The 19,142-nt window shown below is 41.5% G+C and overlaps 1 protein-coding gene across 1 annotated transcript in view; it reads right to left on the bottom strand.

The window, feature by feature from the left end:
• The window catches only part of DEUP1 (deuterosome assembly protein 1), a 444,549-nt gene that overhangs the window by 293,307 nt on the left and 132,100 nt on the right, over positions 1 to 19,142 (bottom strand). Inside the window, 2 exon segments of the mRNA XM_078658866.1 lie at positions 2,576 to 2,830; positions 5,578 to 5,691. Coding sequence (XP_078514992.1) covers positions 2,576 to 2,830; positions 5,578 to 5,691 — 369 coding nt within the window.

Here is a 19,142-nt window from a genome sequence, read left to right as displayed (position 1 = left end):
AATGGTAAACTTATTATTTCTACTGAAGTCTGTGCAACAGTAGGGAAAGATTTGGACTCAGGCGGGTTAAAATTTACTATTCCCACTCCAATTTGTGCAACAGTAGGGAAAGTGTTGCACACAGGAAGGGTAAAATGTAATATTCCCACTCCAGTCTGTACAACAGTAGGGAAAGCTTTGGACACCGGAGGTGTAACATTAACTATTCCCACTACAGTCTGGCAACAATAGAGAGAGAGTAGTTCACTTCAACAAATAACATATTTTAACTGCTCAATTAAATACCCAAAAATATAAAATCTTAAACATAAAAATGATGTCTACATTTTTCCAAAAATTAAACAAGTTACATATATTACAGTTTTTTAAAAGAAATAATAATTTAAGTAAAACACTGCTGCACTATGGGCCTGATTACGATGTCGGTGAGTCCGGCATTACGATGCGACGGGCAGAGGCATTGGGTGGAGGGATCATCCACCGTTCTTCTCGTCGGAGAGTCAGTAAACCCTACAATAAGGGCAGTGCTTGCTCAGGGACCAGCTTCGGGATTACAAGGTCCCTTTCTGCCTGCCCTTTCATGGCGGTTCAAATGCCATGAAAAGGCAGGCGGAAAGTGACTTTGTGGTCCTGCCACACGGTGCAGCGATGTTTTTAAAGTGTTAATTTTCTGTTGGGGCGTGTGATGCGGCAATAGAAAATATATACATTGCTACCGCCGCGAAGGCGATCGCATCGTAATCAGGGCAGTGAGACCGCCGACTTCTAGTTGGGCAGTCTTTCTTCTGCCACGGGGCCAGATGGATGAGAGTCTGACCGGCATCGTAATCAGGCCCTGTATTCCCACAAAAATAACAGCTAACATTTAAAATTTAACTTAAATAAAAAGAAGTATAACATAATTAACATAGTAAGTAATAAATAAAAAAAAATAAAAAATTAGTAAATAATTTGTAATTTAAATATTTTCCTGCCCTATTCTTCTACAAACTAAACAACACACACCTAAAATATTACTTCGCAAATATGATAATTTCACAATTTATATAATCATCAATCACATAATTAATAATACATTAATAATTATTAATCACTCAATTATTTCTTAATGACCGTCCCACCCTTAATCCCTACAAACTCAAACCGCACCTGAAATGTAACTTAAAAAAATATCTTAATTACATAATTTACTTCATTATAAATAAATAATTAATATAATTTAAAAAATATTAATTGATTAAAATCTATTCACTTCCCACCCTTCACCCCTATAACCCACACCTAAATTACAACTTAAAATGATTACACTGTTTACATAATTAATTATCAATTAAATAATTAAAGCTATTAAAAAAATTATTAATGAATTCAAATGTATTAACTTCCCATGCTTTACCCCTACAAAGACCACAACACCCACCTAAATGATAACTTAAAAATCAAAATTAATCACACAATTTAAATAATTAATTATGAATTAAATAATTAATATTATTAAAAAAATGATTAATTAATTCAAACGGACCCTCCTGTCCCGGGGACCATCACCTCCCCGGGACTTTACATTTTTGATATGGGGGGCTTCACTGACTGCCCCCCCCACCCCCCGGGTTCTGGTTACCATTACCTAACAGGAGCCATAGTGTTTTTTTAAAAATGGGAGGGGGCAGCGTGCCCCCCCTCCAGGGCATTCCTCAGCCCCAATGACCGTCACTTCCCTGGAGCAGGCCCTTAACCAAGGAAGGAGGGGGCCCCACACGGCCCCCTCTCCTGGAGCCATACATGGCTCTGGGGACCAACACCCCCCAGGGCTGGCACCTGCTATGTTCCAGGCAGTCCAACCCCAGGACGTAGCAGTTGGCTATGGCTTGGCGGGAGCGAAAACGCTCCCGCCAAGCCATAGAAAACTTTGCTCCATTTTGAGGAAGCATTTTGAGCTTGCTCAAATCAGAGCACAATTGCTTTTACATACTAAGAGCGGCATATTAGCAGCTCCTTATGAGTAAAAGCATTGCCGGCTTCCACAGGAGGTGTGTAGCTGGCAGGAACTGTGGGGGCCTTCAGGCTCCCACAGTGGACCCCATCTTTAGTGAAGTCTCTTTGGGTCCAGAGGGTCCTTGGAGGCCAACAAGCCCTCATGTTACCTCCAGTAAGTCCCACACAGTGGGATTGCTGAGAGGTCTTTAGAGGCTACTCCCCCTTTTTCCACCACTCTTCAAACGTTCCTCCTGGGGCACTGCTGGTTGGGGATGAAGTCCCCTTGGCTCCAGAGGGTCATTGGGGGCCAACAAGCCCTCCTGTTACCTCCAGTAAGTCCCAAAGAGCCTGATTGCTGAGAGGACTTCAGAGGCCACCCCTCTTTCTCCACCACTCTGGCTGTCGGAAACCGACATCATAATTCCGACGGCGGAAACACCATTCTTAAGGGATTATGGTGCCTTCCTGACTGGGAACCACCTCAGATAACCCCACCCATTTAAACCTACTTTAAACCTACCATGCCAACATTGTAATGAAGGCCAAGATGTCTGTATTGTGTCAGAAACTATTAATTGCTGACTCCAGGTTTCCTTACCTGACACTGTTCTTGGCCTCTTTTCAGTTCTTGCAGGAGTTGCTGATTTTCATTTTGTAGCATATTTCTGCTTGATGTTACATCACTTATAGCAGATTTCAGATGTTCAATAATCATCTCATCACTCTTGATGGTTTCCTGGGAATTATCCAGCCGACACCTTAGGCGTCTGTTATCCGACTGACTGGAGAGTATGGCCTCGTCCAGGAAATGTTTGCGGTTATTCAGCTGAGCCTGGTAGGTTTGTGACTGTTTCTGTGGGATTCAAAGTGTGAGAAAGTCGAGAAAATATGTTTAAATATCATCATCAATCTTCATGGATTACATAATGGGCAATTCTCACAATACTTCTAAAATAAGATATTTGCATAATAATCGTCTATGCAAAACTAGGTGGATGGGATAAGAATCAGGGCACGCAACGCACATACATAAACTCCATGCAATTACATGTAGCTCATGCTTTGAGAATCAGATGTAAACTATGCATATATAAATTACTACTTTTCTGGGACATGCAAGATTTAGGCCTAGTGAAAGATTTGTGAATTCGCCCCATGATCTTCCAGATTATAGAAATGCAACTGGTATGACAGTTTAGTTTCTGATACAGAATTACAAAGAATGATGAACTTTTGTGACAGCAAATGTGCTGTAAGTCTAAATCAGAATAAAAGTAGAATTTTACTTTCAGAGCCCTGTATGAGGTAAGACAGCATATTGAGATGACTGTTGGGGCATAGGTATTACCTTACTTCTGGCAGCACTGGAAGGTAGATGGTTAACCTAATGCCCTAGTCGTTTCATCACATGTCAATGACGAGGATTATAGTCTCTTAAACTGTTGATGTCAATGGCACCTTGTCTTTAACTCCCCACATTCCCACTGCTGGAAAGAAAGCCTCATTTGTACAATTAGACTCCAATAAGAAAGCCACTGTTTTCTGACCCCTGAGTATCTCAGTACTAACTGCTCCTCTTGTGATTCTCTCGGAACTTTAAGCATATTCAGTCAGGTCCCTAGCATCTGAAATATCCTTCCTCTAGAACTAACTAAGATTCTCTTCCACTGATAATGTTCAGCTTCTACACACCTCAAAAACAGCTGTGGTCACGCTTTTGCTTTTCTAGTATTATGACATTTTGAAAAACTGTGAATTGACCATTCAAGATTTTAAGTATTTTCCTTAATTTAGGGTCTCAATATTAGTTGTTGCTTAAAATTAGCAGAGGAACACACTTAAAAGCACCTTAACTCTTTGGTGGGGACTTTGGGGCATTGGTACCAGAAAATGTCAGCGTGCAGAGCTGCAACAAATTTGGCGTGCCGTGCTCTGACATTTTCAAAACGCAGGGATGCGCCGTATTCACAAGAATACAGTGCACCCCTGTGGGTTCCCTAGCGCTGGCGCTAAATTTAGCTGCCTAGCGCCAGCGCAGGCACCCTTGCACCATAGTGCATGGGTAGCCTACGTTGCAGGGAATAATTGTTTATGTGCAGGAAGGCGTCCCTTCCTGTACATAAACAATCACTAATGGTGATTTGTTCCTTCTATGTGTGCTGTAAAATGCAGCACGCACATAAGTAGCAAATCTTTATAATTTAATGATTTTTTCATGTGCAGGTTGAGACACCTTCCTGCACATAAACAATCATGAATGGCATTTTGCTCTTTCAATTTGTGCTGCAGAATCGTTTGCATGGCATTACTTTTAGGTGCTGCCTCAGATTTACACCTCCTTTTAAATCTGAGGCAGGGTCAAAAGCAATGGGTGTTGCAGTGGAATGCCCACTACAACACCCACATGCGGATGTATGTCAGTACAATGCGATCTTTTAGATGGCGGTACTTGACATCGCAGATTTTACAACGCAAGTCGTTACAACGACTTGCGTTGGAGGGCGTGGATTTAGGAATTTTATAATTTTATATTCCAACACCAGTCCCCGTAACAGTAGGGAAGGTGTTGGAATATACATTTACAACATTCCTTATCCCACAGCGCCATCCAGCGCAAGTCGTAGTAACGACTTGCGTTGTAATAGCTGCGTGGAAAAGGTCGTACGGTGTAAACACCGCGTTGTAAACGACGTTTCCCCCCACATGCCCCTTTCACGCTACGTCATGTGTGTAAAAGGGCCTTATATAGTTGTAAATATGGAGAAGGGCATATCGCCACCAGAACGTCGCTTAAAGTAATGTTCTGGTGGCAAAACCCCCTTGTAAATATGCCCCTTTGTTTCTTAGAATGTCACTTAAGGCAGTGCATTGGGAGCACCACATGAGGATTGTGAAAAGCAAATGAGGGTGACAAAATTCCATTTAGACACCAACAATTGTCACATTCTTGTAATGACAACTTTATTTCACATATAAAGCAAAAACAATTCTGTAGAGTTGCACAGGTCTAACTTTGGCGCCAACAAAAACATTTTAGGAGTAGTTTGAAAAACTTTAAACCCATACTGACATATATTAGATTGTATCTGTGTTACAATTCTGATGTCAAGGAATGATACAAGAGGGTCACAATATTGAAAGTAAATATTGGAGGCTGCATTATTATAATTCCTACAAAATTCCATTTAAGTAAAACAAGTGAAAGTATGATATTGTAATCAAAATAAATAGCTATGCCACTAAATATAAGCAAGGGAAGAATGGTCACGAACGTTGTGAATATGAGCAATTTCTGGTAGGTGTAAACTAAACCTCCTGTACATGGTGGGACATGTGACAAACTAATAATAAAATATTTTTGGGTTAAATCAAAACTGATCACATTTGTATACGTATTGACTGAAATTGTGATACCATCTTAAACCCAGTGAAATATTTTTTACTTTATTGCCACTGATATAGGATGAGGAATTTTTTAGTATCATTTCTCCAACACACCTGATTGGTAAAAGGTAAACTTCACATTGAAACATATTTACTTGCACTTCAAGCATCTGAAGACAGCCTCATCACCCGAAAAGGTCTATTGTTTCTATGTACCTGGAAGAGCTCACATTTCTCTGCCAATGATTTCCGTTGGTCATCCAAAGACGCAATCTGTTTTTCATATAATGATTTTTGTTTCTCCCTTTCCTTTGATTTTGCCTTGAATTCCTGAAGTAAACAAATAACATAATACTGTTAATGAAAAACATAGTAAAGCCAATGTAACTGTATCTTTATTGATGTAGGCTTTATGTTCATTGAGAGACATTTAACAAAGCACTGTTGCTATATCTTGACACTGTGTACAATCAACAAATGCCTTGCCACAAAGTTCTAAATACATGAATCCTAGGTTCTAAGCAACATGCACCAACTAATGCTTTTAGAATTTTACACCAGTGCTTGAAGTAGCATCTTTCAAGATGATTCTCTCTCACAGGACTTTCATCCTGTTATGGAACAGTTGCAAATTAACATACTGTCGTGGTGGTGGTCTGACATCCGCTGCACTGCGGGACACCTGCAGTATTACAGCTGTGGCAGTCCGACCACCACTGGACCACTGCTACCGCTGTGGATTCATGATCCTGCCAAGGTGGCTCAGCGGTCTGAGGCAGCAATATGCTGGTGGTGGCCCTTCAGCACCGCCAAGCATATGAGTTGCCTTAGGGTGACCCTTTACAAGGGCGGTGAGTCTGCCATGTAAAGGGTGGTGGTGAGGGAATTCAGGGGGCACTTACAGAGCCCCCTGTCACCTTTGTGCATGGGGGCACATGTTGTGCCCCCCTGTATGTCTGCACCCCCAGTTCCAGCACAGAAAGCAATGCTCGAAATGGTACATTTCTTCCTGTGCTGACAAAAATGCTGTGGGGGTTCCACGTAGCTGCCTTTCCAAGGCTCACCTATGAGCCTTAGAAAGGCACTGCCATAGGACCTCCAAAGCACCGCCCACCAGACCACAAATACACTTGTAATCTGGCAGGTGGTCTGATTATGGGTTTGGTGCTCTTCAGATGGGGTGCTAGTGTGGCAACCCTCTTGAAGCCAGCCAAACTCGTAATAAGGCCCATAGTTTTGTAGTCGATACAATTTCTACTGAGTTTTAGTCGCATTGTTTTAATGATAGTCTTTATAATTTTCTATAATGGAAGATTAGTTCCTTTAGAGTGTGTACAACTTTCTTTTAAAGAAGCAATCTTTTAATCAGAGTGTCAAATGCATATCAAAGATTAATACCAGCGGAAATGTAAAAAGACTCACAAAGATCCTAAAGAAGAATTGTAATGTAGGTATTAACTACAACACACTACATAGAGAGAAGTACAGAAAACAAAACTTTTGTGTTTACTTTAAATTGCAAAACTGTCCACAAAGAACATGCGCGACAGCACAGAAGCAGGTATGAGGCTCTAAGAGCCAACTATCAAGCCAATTAAACACTCACAAGAATTGAAAGGAATTTTGAGGACACACGGCAACTTCAAGAAAATAGAGAGGCCTTTTATTTAATAAATGAGAATAGGTAAGCCCTTTCTTGAATAAATTAAGAAAGCACACATAAAGGCTAGTTAAAAATCCTAGGCATCAGAAAGAGGAGTGTATTTAAAATGTCTAAAAATTCTACGGTCTTGCGAAAAAGAACAAGTCACATAAGACCAGGAAGACACTGTCAACATACTACACTTTACATCTTTAAAATCTCCTAGACTTGCCAGTTTTGCTAATGTAATTAAAAGAGCCACTACAGTCTGACATGCTCAATATATTCATCCAATATTCAACTGAAGGTAAGATCCCAAAATAAGGTTTTTTACGCATATGTGCAAAATCTGTATCTACCTGAGACCCCTACCTGGTATGTGGCTAAGCAGCAAATTATACTAAACAAATATGTTCACAGAATACTGATAGGGAAATATGTGTATATATTATCAACGACCAAAAGGCTTATCTCAAGTTAGCCCAAAGAACCTCTCCTAAAACTGTTTGAAAGTGGTATGGAGGAAAGGTATGCAATGTGGTTAAAGAAATCAGAACAATATTGCTATCCATTCAAACAAGAATAAATGATAATGCCGTAGTAATGTTTGATTCAACATGAACTTTAATTACTTGGTAGTCAACTCAGTAGTAGTGAAGACCAATGGAGTTCAGGCTCCAAGAATGTGGAATACTCAGACTCCAAGCATGATTTTTCAATTGTACAATCTCACAACTCCTTAAGTATTTGCCCCATCCAACCTTAGTCCTATGAAGTGAGCATAAGTCTACACGGCACACTTTACATAATACGCAGAAGAACGATTAACATCAAAACTGCCTGCTTCACAAAGAAGATGCGAATCTCAGATACCCAATGGAAGAAGGCTTACAAAATATATTTAATATATAACAACACTAATCGGAATTCGGGAGCTTAACATCAGGAACAAAGTACAGATTTTTCATTAGGAAAGCCACATTAAGATAAAACAAAGACTATAACAAACACTGGATCATGACATGTCTCCAAGAAAAGGCAATACCAGTGTTCTACACCTTAACGGTGAAGTGTCAAGGTCTAAAATGCCATGCAAAACTCAGGATAGGACGATCTTTTGGAGTTAATAAAACAATAATCCTCTCTGGCAGTAAATTCTCTATGGCTTGCATGTTAACCTGGATCAGAATGTTGACACTGTTCTATTAATGAGCAGAAGTGTAAGCCAGGAGGACAGGGAAAATATGGTTCCAAGAACATATTTTTAAAACGAATGATCCAACTTGTATTGTCTTTGTTTTTACTAAATTTGGTATTGTGCATCATTTCCAGAGGCCATCACATTTTAAGGTGCCAAAAACAAATCATACAAATCAATACAATAAATGCAACAAAATAAATACTTCATAATACACACAGATAAAATTCAGTATAACCCTAACACCTACTATAATCTGAACTCAGTTCAGAGTACTGAACCCAAAAACTACTAGTAGAAAATGAAGTGTGGCTCTACCAACCTAGATATAGCTCCAGCAGGTGTTTTATTTAATTTAGCCCAGTGGAGTGTTGCAGATATTGTGGGACTGGCTCTAAAGTTTCACCTCAACTACGCTCAGTAGTTTACCTCTATACTTCTCTTGTCCTCATTTTGGCAGCATAAGCTTGGGGTCACGTAAGGAACATAAGACCCTGGTGTTAAAAATAAAACTGATTGGACAAGTAAAATTGGAGATGCACCATGAATGGCTTCCCACACTACAAATAGAAATATGATCATATTTCTTCAAACCAAATAAGATCCTGATGGCGTGATTTTGCACAGTTACAAGATCGTCAATATACTTCTGGGGAAGGTTCAAATACACCACTGACAATAGCACAATATTAAAAGTACTACTGCATCAATCACTTGGGTCAATGTTACATTGCTCAGGAAAAGTGCCAATCTAAAAGACTTTATAGAATTTTTAAAGACGGAAATAGGCAAACCTGCAATCAAAAGAGCTTAAAGATCAAAACAAAATTTGGAGTTAAATAAAATGTCTGGAATCATTCCGGGTTGCACTGCTGAAGAAGGGTATCTAGGTCAATGGGCCATTCAAACCTCAGAGAGGTTGAATTATGTGACTGCCAACCAAAAGGCTTCCAGTATTTCTAGTATTTAAGCTTAAACAGTTGACAGTCATCCATGCTTTTGTGTTCTGCAAATAGACAATAATGGAATGCTGATGTGGGGGTCAAATCAGAGGAACCCACCAAAATCTGGGTGTTGCCCATGTACTTTTGAGACTGCAGCCCATGGGTCGGAGTTACAGGTTACTGCACAGCAGAGAAATAAATTCACAAAAAAGCCATCTGATAATAAGTGTCACAAGATGAAGTATACAAAACCATTTTCATGTTGACCAATAAAGAATACAAATATACAGAATGCACAAATTTGGATCATAAAGAAGCTTCCCAGTAGCATATCAAACTTCTCTATCGCTTTTAACAAATCACTCCTCTTAAATAATATCATCAATCTGGACTGTTTTACAGAGAAAGGACCAATCATCTGATGTTTAAGTCAGACTATTCGAAGTTCTCACTCCCAACTACATCACACATACACATAATACAGAAGGTCACAGGAAATGTTTTAAACTTTATTAATATTAAGGCAATCTAAACTGCAGCATCCTCCCAAATCTTATGGAGATCATTAACTATAAATGTTCAATGCCCTGTTTTACCAAATATCCCTCCTTGTCGCCCAACCATTTTATTTTCGGATAATCCTGAATATGAGTAAAACTTTTCTCAGGCTATATATCCACAGGATCTTGATTTCTTTATACAAGCACGAATAGTTTGAAAAGTTAGCCTACCTGCAGTTTTTCAAATCCTCTGAACAAAATTACCTCATCTCAAACTCTCAAATAGGACTCATTCCTTGCCTACAGTGTACTGAAGTCTCCTTCATCTCCATCTGGCAAAACGTTAAGTTTATAGACAGAAATAAGGAAGCATCTCTCATAATCCTGACCTCTTAGTAGAGTTCGACATGATCACCACACCACCATTAACAGAATACTGTGTCCGTAGGGAATTTAAGAAAAAGCATGAACCAAGATTGAATTATATCCCACTGGGAGGTCACATCTCACAATACTCCTACATGCCAAAATACGTAGTATTGAGTGCACCACGGAGAGCTATGAATGTCCCCCTGCTTTTCAACGCATACTTCAGCCCTCTACCAGTACAAATCAGCTCCTTGGGCCTCACATGCTACAACCGTAACGATGATGCCTAAATCACCTTTAGAATAGAAAAATCAGATGATGGAAACTACTGCTCCTTAGGACACCACCTGAGGCCAATTAAATTTCAGATGAGTGTGGATGCATTTAAACTGAAATACTCATATTGTGGGATTAGGGTTCACTGCAGTCCCCTCTGAACTGACCACCAGAACTGGGCAAAGCAACACTACTAACCAAAAATCCTGGGAGTTATAATGGACTCTCCCTAGATCAGCTTTTCTGTGAGATGGTCAAATCTCCTCTTCACGGCTGCACAGGATAGTTCCATTTCTTGTTTTTCCCCAAAGTGTTCTTGTTATTGCTCCCAGCTCTATCTAGACTAGACTATGCCAAAGGGGTTACATCTAGGAGCATCAGCATACCTGCTATGGAGTCTTTGAAAACACTGTCCCTAGACTGATTTGCTCATACATTTAAGGGAACGCACACCAATGGGTTAACTGACTCTACACTGACTTCAAGTCACCAGGGACATATCCTTCTAGGATAGGTGTATCACACATACGGACAGCAATGGCAACCACTCCTTCCTTTGGTGTAATTTCCATATGTACAAACTTGGAGGAGCCTCAGATCTGAAGCTGAGATGCAAATTGATATCCACAGCTAGAAAAACTCCACCTGGGAGAAATGTGAGTTCTAGCACCATGAATCAAATTTTGAACCTTCATACCTTCATTATCTGGAGGTTAACTGCAATTCTTCATTACTGAGGTAGTGCTGTCAAAATCTGACACAACTCCCCACTACAGCCATTTGATACTGACTAACAATACAGATCATGGCTAAATCGGGATCCTTGATATTACCAGATTAATTGTTTTTCCACATAGAGATACTCAGAAATAGAAATCCCCCTCTTGCAGCTGCCCTCCTGTTTCCTCCCTGAACTGGCTTTATCCAAACCATCTAAGAACGTCAAATGAATTCATGACAACCTGACCCTTATGATTACCATCTGTAATCTGCATGAAGCATTGCACAAATACTATCAAGTGAACTATGAATGTATGCACCTGATGTATCCAAGCCTAGTGCCTCTATGCTAGGCTTCTGACTTCAAGGACTTCTTGACATTATCAAGGCACCAAGTAAGAGACCATGTCAGTGAAACTTTAATCCACGCACTGATTCACAATGAGGAGCATCCCACTGAAGTTGAGTAGAAGCAATGATTACCTTGACTCTCATTTTAATTCGTACACATCTTGACTTCTGTTTGTCCTTGTATGTTATTTACAGTTGGATGGCACTTATGTGAGGAAGGTATGAATGGATTCTATTGGCATCACACTGTTGTTCATTCAAGCATGCCTGAGTGCAATGTGCATCAACGCCTCTTTGACTTCCCCTTGGAAAGCCACCCACGGCCTCATGTGCCTCCCAAACTGATTAGAGGAGGGTGTGAAAAAGGCAAAGATTTTGAGGAAGTGCTTGAAGAACAATATTGCTGCAGAAATATGTGTGAGAGGCAGGTCAAGGATTTGTATGTGAGGCTAAGGATTTTGTCCCCTGATATATATCTGCACAGATCAATCATTCCAAATGAAGCTCCCTTATTATATGAATTGTCCCACCCATACCAGAGCCACCTGTTGCTGAAGGTACTATCAACAGTGGAGCTAAGATGGATCCAAACAACATCAAATTTCACATGGCCCAAAAACATTCAAAATATGATTTGTTGGATATAGTAGGATCATAGCATTCCTGGTTGCATTTGGGACCACTGACTAGGTGTCTAATCTTCCAAGGACAGGGGGCAGCTTTTTTGAATCTGGAAGATGATATGAAATATCATCTGTGATGCTGTCCCAGTCTACCTTCATTGTTATGCGAAGACTTTGGGATCCGCAAGGCATGTCAGAACTCTAAAGAATAGAAGCATTTCAGATATTTTCCAAAACTTAATAGCCAGGTTATAAATGGCTCTAAGGTCAATATAAAGCATGTGTTTTCAGGAAAATTATGAAGGATAAGAATTAAACTCAAATATATGTGTGATTCTGGATAGCCAAAGAAGCCCTCAGTAAAGGCCAGGTGCTGAAGCTGACAACATTCAATGATCAAAGATGCAGCATAGTTACAAACACCAGAGAACGTGTAGGGCAATGCATCATTATGGTATGCTGCATGGTATCACCATTGGGCACTGTGTATGTGCTGTTGGAAATTTATTACACCGCCCCCCCCACTTGACACAGAGGATGCGGACAGTGTTGTTGCAGACAATGATAAAGGACATCATGATGAAAATATGAACCAAGCACAGCTATCACATGCAGACAATTATGATTGGATATATTAGATGCCTTATGCTGCCACCCTCTAGGTATGTTATGTTAGGTTGTCTTGTAAAGCGCATGGCTACCTCAGCAATGGGGCGTCCCAGCGCTGTAGACCACTGGGGAACCCCTCCTGGCTTTCCCTGTGAGATGATCCCTGCTGGGTAGCTCCAAGGTGAAGCCAGGCATCCCCGGTGTATGTGGGGGGCCGTTGTGGAGATGAGGCAAGCTAATGCCCAGAGTTGCCGAGTGTGATCCCTGGTTAGAGTAGGCACCAAAGCGAGAATTATCGAGTCCGCTGACCCTGGTCCACGACCCTGCCGCGTTGGGAATTGAACCCTGGTCCCGGGCCGTCCTCTGCTTCCGGGTCTGCCGTCTCTAACCAGTGAGCCACACCACTCCACTAGGTATCATATAAAAGACACATCAGTGCCCGCCTACTGAATTTTCTTAGCCCCACATTTGCCTTGACTAAAAGGACTGCTTTATTATGTATATATTCCTACCACTGGAGTGAATTTTCTGCTTCTGTACGTAGTATACCTTGTAAACACTTACAAAAGATGTATGCTGTTAGCCAGAGCATTAAGATAATAATGATGGTGTAGCTGTAACACTGTCAGTGACTAAGACAGGTACAAGAGTGTCTGATTGTCCATCAGGAAACACATCCACTGTTTGAGCATGGTACGTGGGTACCCACAAGGATGGTGGGTGCAGGTAAATTCTTCACCCATGCTCACAGTTACTATAACGGACCCCTGTGCTCCAGGACAAAGTAGCGTGGAAGGGCGGCCAGTCCCATAGCTTGTGCAAACCACACAGCACTACATATGAACACTCATACGGGGTTTTCCTACACAGATGGATGGTCCCGCATAACGTTGCACACCACAGTGTCCTTTGCATCGAGCCTATGAGAAATCTTTCCTTGCAAGTATTTCTATAATGATGACTATCATTTTCTATTAACAGGTATCTGTGGCCTGCTGGAACTGCAGTACAGAATTTTTGTATATTGATTTTTGGATGATTTAAAGTTGATGTGGAATATGTTTCATATATGTTGCATTTACTAATCATAAATTAACTATAACACTTTTTCTAGAGACGTGTGGCTGATTTTTCACGTTAATTTTATAACTCACTTATGTGACTTCGCACATTGCAAGCCCAAAAATCTATTTATACGCATTGTAGTAGCTCATATAATTAAAAAAAACTGTGGCTTTGGAGTATCATCCTGTGTTTTAAAATAGAGAGCCATCAAGACACAAAAAAGGAGCCACTACTCACGTACAAAGGGGACACCAAACAAATGCAGAATCTCCCCTCCGTGAAAAACTATCTTATAAAGTTTGAGTTTGTATTTGACTACCTCTGATTTCATCACTTATTAACCACTCCTGTATACCAAAATACAGAAAAATACCTTATAACGCGCCGTATTTGTTCACAACTTTAAGGAGGATACATTTAAGAATCCAAAACACAAATCTGGACACTACCGCCAGCAAATCAACTATCGCCAACAAACAAGTTGCTCTGAAGCATTGCTATTTAAATTGCAGTGTGGGAAGTCTTCCCGCTTGGAATTACAGTGTACTAACATCGAGACATTCATAAATAGGGAAAACAATATATTGGTGGGGGAGGGGTGGCATATTTACAAGCCCCTATCACCATCACAAAGTCACTTTTGCTGACGTTGTGGTGGCGATAGGGGCGTTACCTTATTCTCAAGGCAGCATTAAACCACTTAACTTGGCTTAAAGCTGCCTTGTGACCAGCCGAGGGCCGTGGAGGGAGTTACGCTGGGGCAGGGAGGCGGGGAGGGGGAGGGGCGGGGTGGAGGGACCTAAAAACTGGCATTTGGATAATTGCAGGTAAGTACACAATTTAATTATTAAAACGAATTTCGTAGCGCGCACAGCATCGCATTGCGCGTAACTGGTGCTATGTAAAGCGCTCTGATACCCGATTCGGTTCGGGTCTAGTTCGCGCTATATAAAACTCTGCAAAAAAAAAATAAGCATTTCATGAACTATGGTAAATGAAGCGCAGGACATGACAAAGGCAGGAGGACAGTGAAATGAAAAAAGCAGAAGCGCAGGCACATACCACACTGGGGGTTTAAGTCCAAAGGACACCAATTGATGCTGATAAATTAATGAGATAATATTTAAAAAATAATCGTAAATACAGAATATTCAGTTATAGTCACATCCAGACCTGCAAATAGAACTGGGCGGCAAATACAGATGTGTTTACAATATAGTATATATATAATGTATATCAGTCTGTCTCCAAAGTCCAAACCTCTTTCGATGTGTTCGAGAATACCTGGACATTAAACCCTTAAACCCTTACCACTGAGAAGCGTATTTGCTCCAGCTCTCTTTGAATATAAACTCCAAACATGGAAGTTTGAGATGCTAAAAAAGCAAGAGGTCCTGAAGAGATGAATCTTCACATCTGCGAAGCCTAAAAGCGAGGGGGGGACACTGCCAAAGTCTAAAGAACTAAAACTAAAATGCAGGGAAATATTCTCAATAGGATAGTGAGCAATCATTGTCCCTGCTTTTGATATTGCAGAAGGCCTTCAATTTTCAGACTCTGATGACAGGGTGCGCAGAAATGAACATAATGAAAATAACAGGAAGCACTAAGGCGTCTTTTGTACATGTCCCAGCTGTCTTAGCCACTTGGATCATTTAATGATCTACAATAGGAATAAAAGTATTCCTGTATTCTTCAACCATGTCAGACAGATCATAGCTGCAAAAGGTTAGGTTCGCCCATCTGAACCGACCATTATAATGGCCCTGTTTGATGTGATTCAATTTGCAGAGTAGTAATGATTCAACTTTCAAAGTTGAAAAAGAAAGATAAGGTTTACAATTCTGGTTATAAAAAAGGGATAAGGGTCCTGAGTACAAATTTGCAGGATATCTATTTTTAAGAATCATGGAACCAGATGAACAGGGTAAATCAAGATAGGGGTTTTGTGATGTATGGGATATTTGTGGTGGCAGGCTTGTCTTATCAGTGCTTCAGAGAAATAAGACAGAACTAGCATAGATCCCTAAGAGGTGACACCAACCTCACTTACAAGCAGAAAAGTTCATTCACACTACGTGATATCAGCTGATCACTTTCCTCTCAACCGATCCATAACGTTCCAGATTCTGATGGAATATTAATGACGAGCTGAAAATACTCTCAGTGCTAGAAAACCTGGATTTTTATTTTTAAAGCAGCAATTTAGTTAAGAGGCTACTCAAAGTCATTGAAACATTCAATAATTGTTCAAGTTTATAAAAAAGATGAAACAACTATTCAGATCTGTTATTGGGGTTGCTCCCTCATTTGCAGTATGGCGAAAAAGCATGTAAAATGATATGTGGTCGGGGTAATGTTTTGTGTTGAAGAAAATAATGTTTACCTGAGTCAAATTGGTAATGAATTTGAGATGAAAAAAAATGGATATGTGTTATATTCTCTATTTTGAGCAGAAAAATATGCCAGAAAATGAAATAGGAATCTATACTTCTGGCTTCAGTGGACTAGAACACAGTGCACAGCAGTATGCTGGAGATTGGGGCTGAGCGCTTACGTGCCATGACTCATTCTACTTTTTATCCTCAATACCGGTGTACTTGATACGGGATCACAATTTACTGCCCTAGACATTCATAGGGTGAAAACACTCTCTTTGAGTAGTATAGTCACCAATCACCTAGAACTGTTGAGTTAAAAGGAATTGGCAGCCAGCTTTTACTGTAATCTATCCAGACTCTGTGCTATTTAAAGTGGACATCAAGAAACACGAGGCTTGGATCACAATGAAGCAAGAATGAGAAATAAATCAATTACAAAGGTTTGACTCTCTTGGTCTATTTATGGGTCATGTAACATGGGAGTTCAAGTCACTAAAGCTAACAATATGTTTGCCTTACCTTTTGGTGTCCTGATAATTCAAAAGGCACTTAAAGGTTGTTTTATAGTCTCAATGATCAACGTTTTAAAGGTAACGACAGTCCTGCAGAAGTGTAAGTGAGTAACATCCTGGGATTCACTCAGGTGAGCGCAAAGCATGCACTGATAGTTTAGGTGGTTCATAGAAAAACCCAACTGAATTAAATTGTTAGCTGTAGATATTATAAGGATCTTCATAGCTCAATGAACGAGTACCCACAGACCTTTTTATCAGTGGTTGTTCCTCCTAAAGGGCAGAGGAGCATTGCCCTGCCTGCTGTGAGCACAGCAGGTACATGTAAATAAATGATGGCCATTATTACCATTTTATTACAGGCACAAGCTGTTCTAGCAAGAGTGTCGGAGTGTGGGGCTGGGGCAAGCTGATGGCAGCATCAGGACGACTTTGGAAGCAGCCAGTACGGAGTGCCCATCTTGAATTGGCTAGCTGTCTTGAGACGGTCAGCCCGACATGCGCATTTCAGACCAACCCAATCCCAGCAGTGTTAAACTGCCCAGAGATTGCAGGCACAGGCCACAGTGCTCAAAAAGAGCACTGGGTTATTCTGCTGAAACCAATCCTGGTGCCTCTCACATCCTGAAAACAGCATGAGAGCAGCTCCAGGATTGGTTAGGTTTGAGTTGGCTGTAGGAAGTCAACCACCTTAAATTCCTTCCCTCACTGTGGCCCAGCAGCAAAGCCCGATCAGCCCGAGCGAGTGCAGCACCCCTACCTCTGCCAGTACTTCCTGCCAGACTAAGCTGCAAGAGGTAAGCACAAACAGCCTGATTCATCAAGCTAAATAGCGCCCGCAATAGCTGTGAAAAAGCAATTGCGGGCGCAATGTCGTTAATCGGCATTCATCATTGAATCGCAAACACAAAATAGCGAATACGCAATAATAATCGCACAATCCCGGTAGGAGAGCACTAGCGATTCGGAAGAAGCGACTATCCACGGATTTAGCGAAATAAATAGCGGTTTCGCTAAACAATCGCAATCGGTATTCATGAATTGCCGCAAATAGAGAAAAACCCAAAAATCGCATTTTGCGCGGCGCAAATTAAGGACAACTCAAAGCAGGTGGTAACCATAAAAGCCATGAAAAAAAATTTTCAAATAACAGTTGGCCAATCAGAAACAGGTTCAGGGCTGACCAATCACACATAAGGACATACAGCTGCTGCATTAGGAGTTCCACAATGCCAGGAATGTACATGGTCGTGAGGCGCCGAAGGCTACAGCGAGCAGCACGGAGGAGAGGCCAGATCCAGGAGAGGATATTCCGCCAGCGGGTGACCTTGCTGGGGCAAACAAGAGAGCAGATTTATGCTAAATACAGGCTAAATGGGGAAATGATAATGCAGCTCATCCACGACCTTGACCCCCTGATGCAGCACCCAACAAGGCGTACCAGTGCGGTGCCTACACATGTGCAGGTATTGTGTAGCCTGCACCTCCTGGCCTCTGGGAGCTTCCAGGGGATAGTAGCGGCTGCTGGGGGGATATCCCAGCCCACCATGTCACGCTGCCTCAAGACTTTTGTTGACGCAATGCTGACCCAGCTACACCGATACATAAAATTTCCCACCAGCCAACAGGAATTGCAGTTAACAAAGCTACAATTCTACAATGTAGCACATTTTCCCCATGTACTCGGATGCATAGACTGTACCCACGTCGCCATCTGCCCACCAGCTGCCACGGAGTATATGTTCCGCAATCGGAAGTCCTATCACTCCCTCAACATACAGATGGTCTGCAATGCCAAGACTTTCATCACTGACATTGTGGCCCAGTACCCAGGGAGTACCCATGACTCCTATATATTCCGGCACAGCGGCCTACACACACGACTGGCCAGGGGAGACTTTGGGGAAGGACACCTACTTGGTAAGTACACTTTGTCGACAATGTCACATTGCTATGAAGTAGCAGCGCAGCACAGGCACTCACCCTCTGCTCCTCTCATTCAGGTGACAGTGGCTACGCCCTCCGTGATTACCTCCTCACCCCATACCTGAACCCTGCTACACCCCAGCAACGCCGCTACAATGTTGCGCACATTCGGACAAGGAACTGCATAGAAAGGACATTTGGGTTGCTCAAAAGCAGGTTCCGCATACTGCACAAGACAGGTGGGGCCATGTATTACAGTCCTGCAATGTGCTGCCGCATTGTGGCTGTCTGCGCAATACTGCATAACATTGCAACCAAGCGCCGGATACCAGTCGAAATATCTGGCAGTGAATCAGAAGGGGACGACCGGCCACCTGCTCATGCGCGCCTTGCACACGGGGAGAATCCTGCTGAAGGCCACAGACGTCGCAACCACATCACACTGAACTGTTTCTGATGCACCCTCCACCCTCACCCCACAAATCACAAATGCATGCAAAAAACCCAAAAATGACACTACGCCAATGTGTGCTGTTAAAATAAATATATTTGTTTCATTCACAATAATGGTAAAACTATTAGTGTTGACTTAGCTAACAGTATTCCTGCATACTGCTGTGCGAAAGGACAGGGCAGGCTTATAATCAGCCTGTGCCTGTAAGAGT

This window comes from Lissotriton helveticus, chromosome 8, assembly GCF_964261635.1.
Source record: "Lissotriton helveticus chromosome 8, aLisHel1.1, whole genome shotgun sequence".
Lineage (NCBI taxonomy): Eukaryota > Metazoa > Chordata > Amphibia > Caudata > Salamandridae > Lissotriton > Lissotriton helveticus.
The sequence above is the reverse complement of the archived record's forward strand: the minus strand, read 5'-3'. Positions and strand labels throughout refer to the sequence as shown.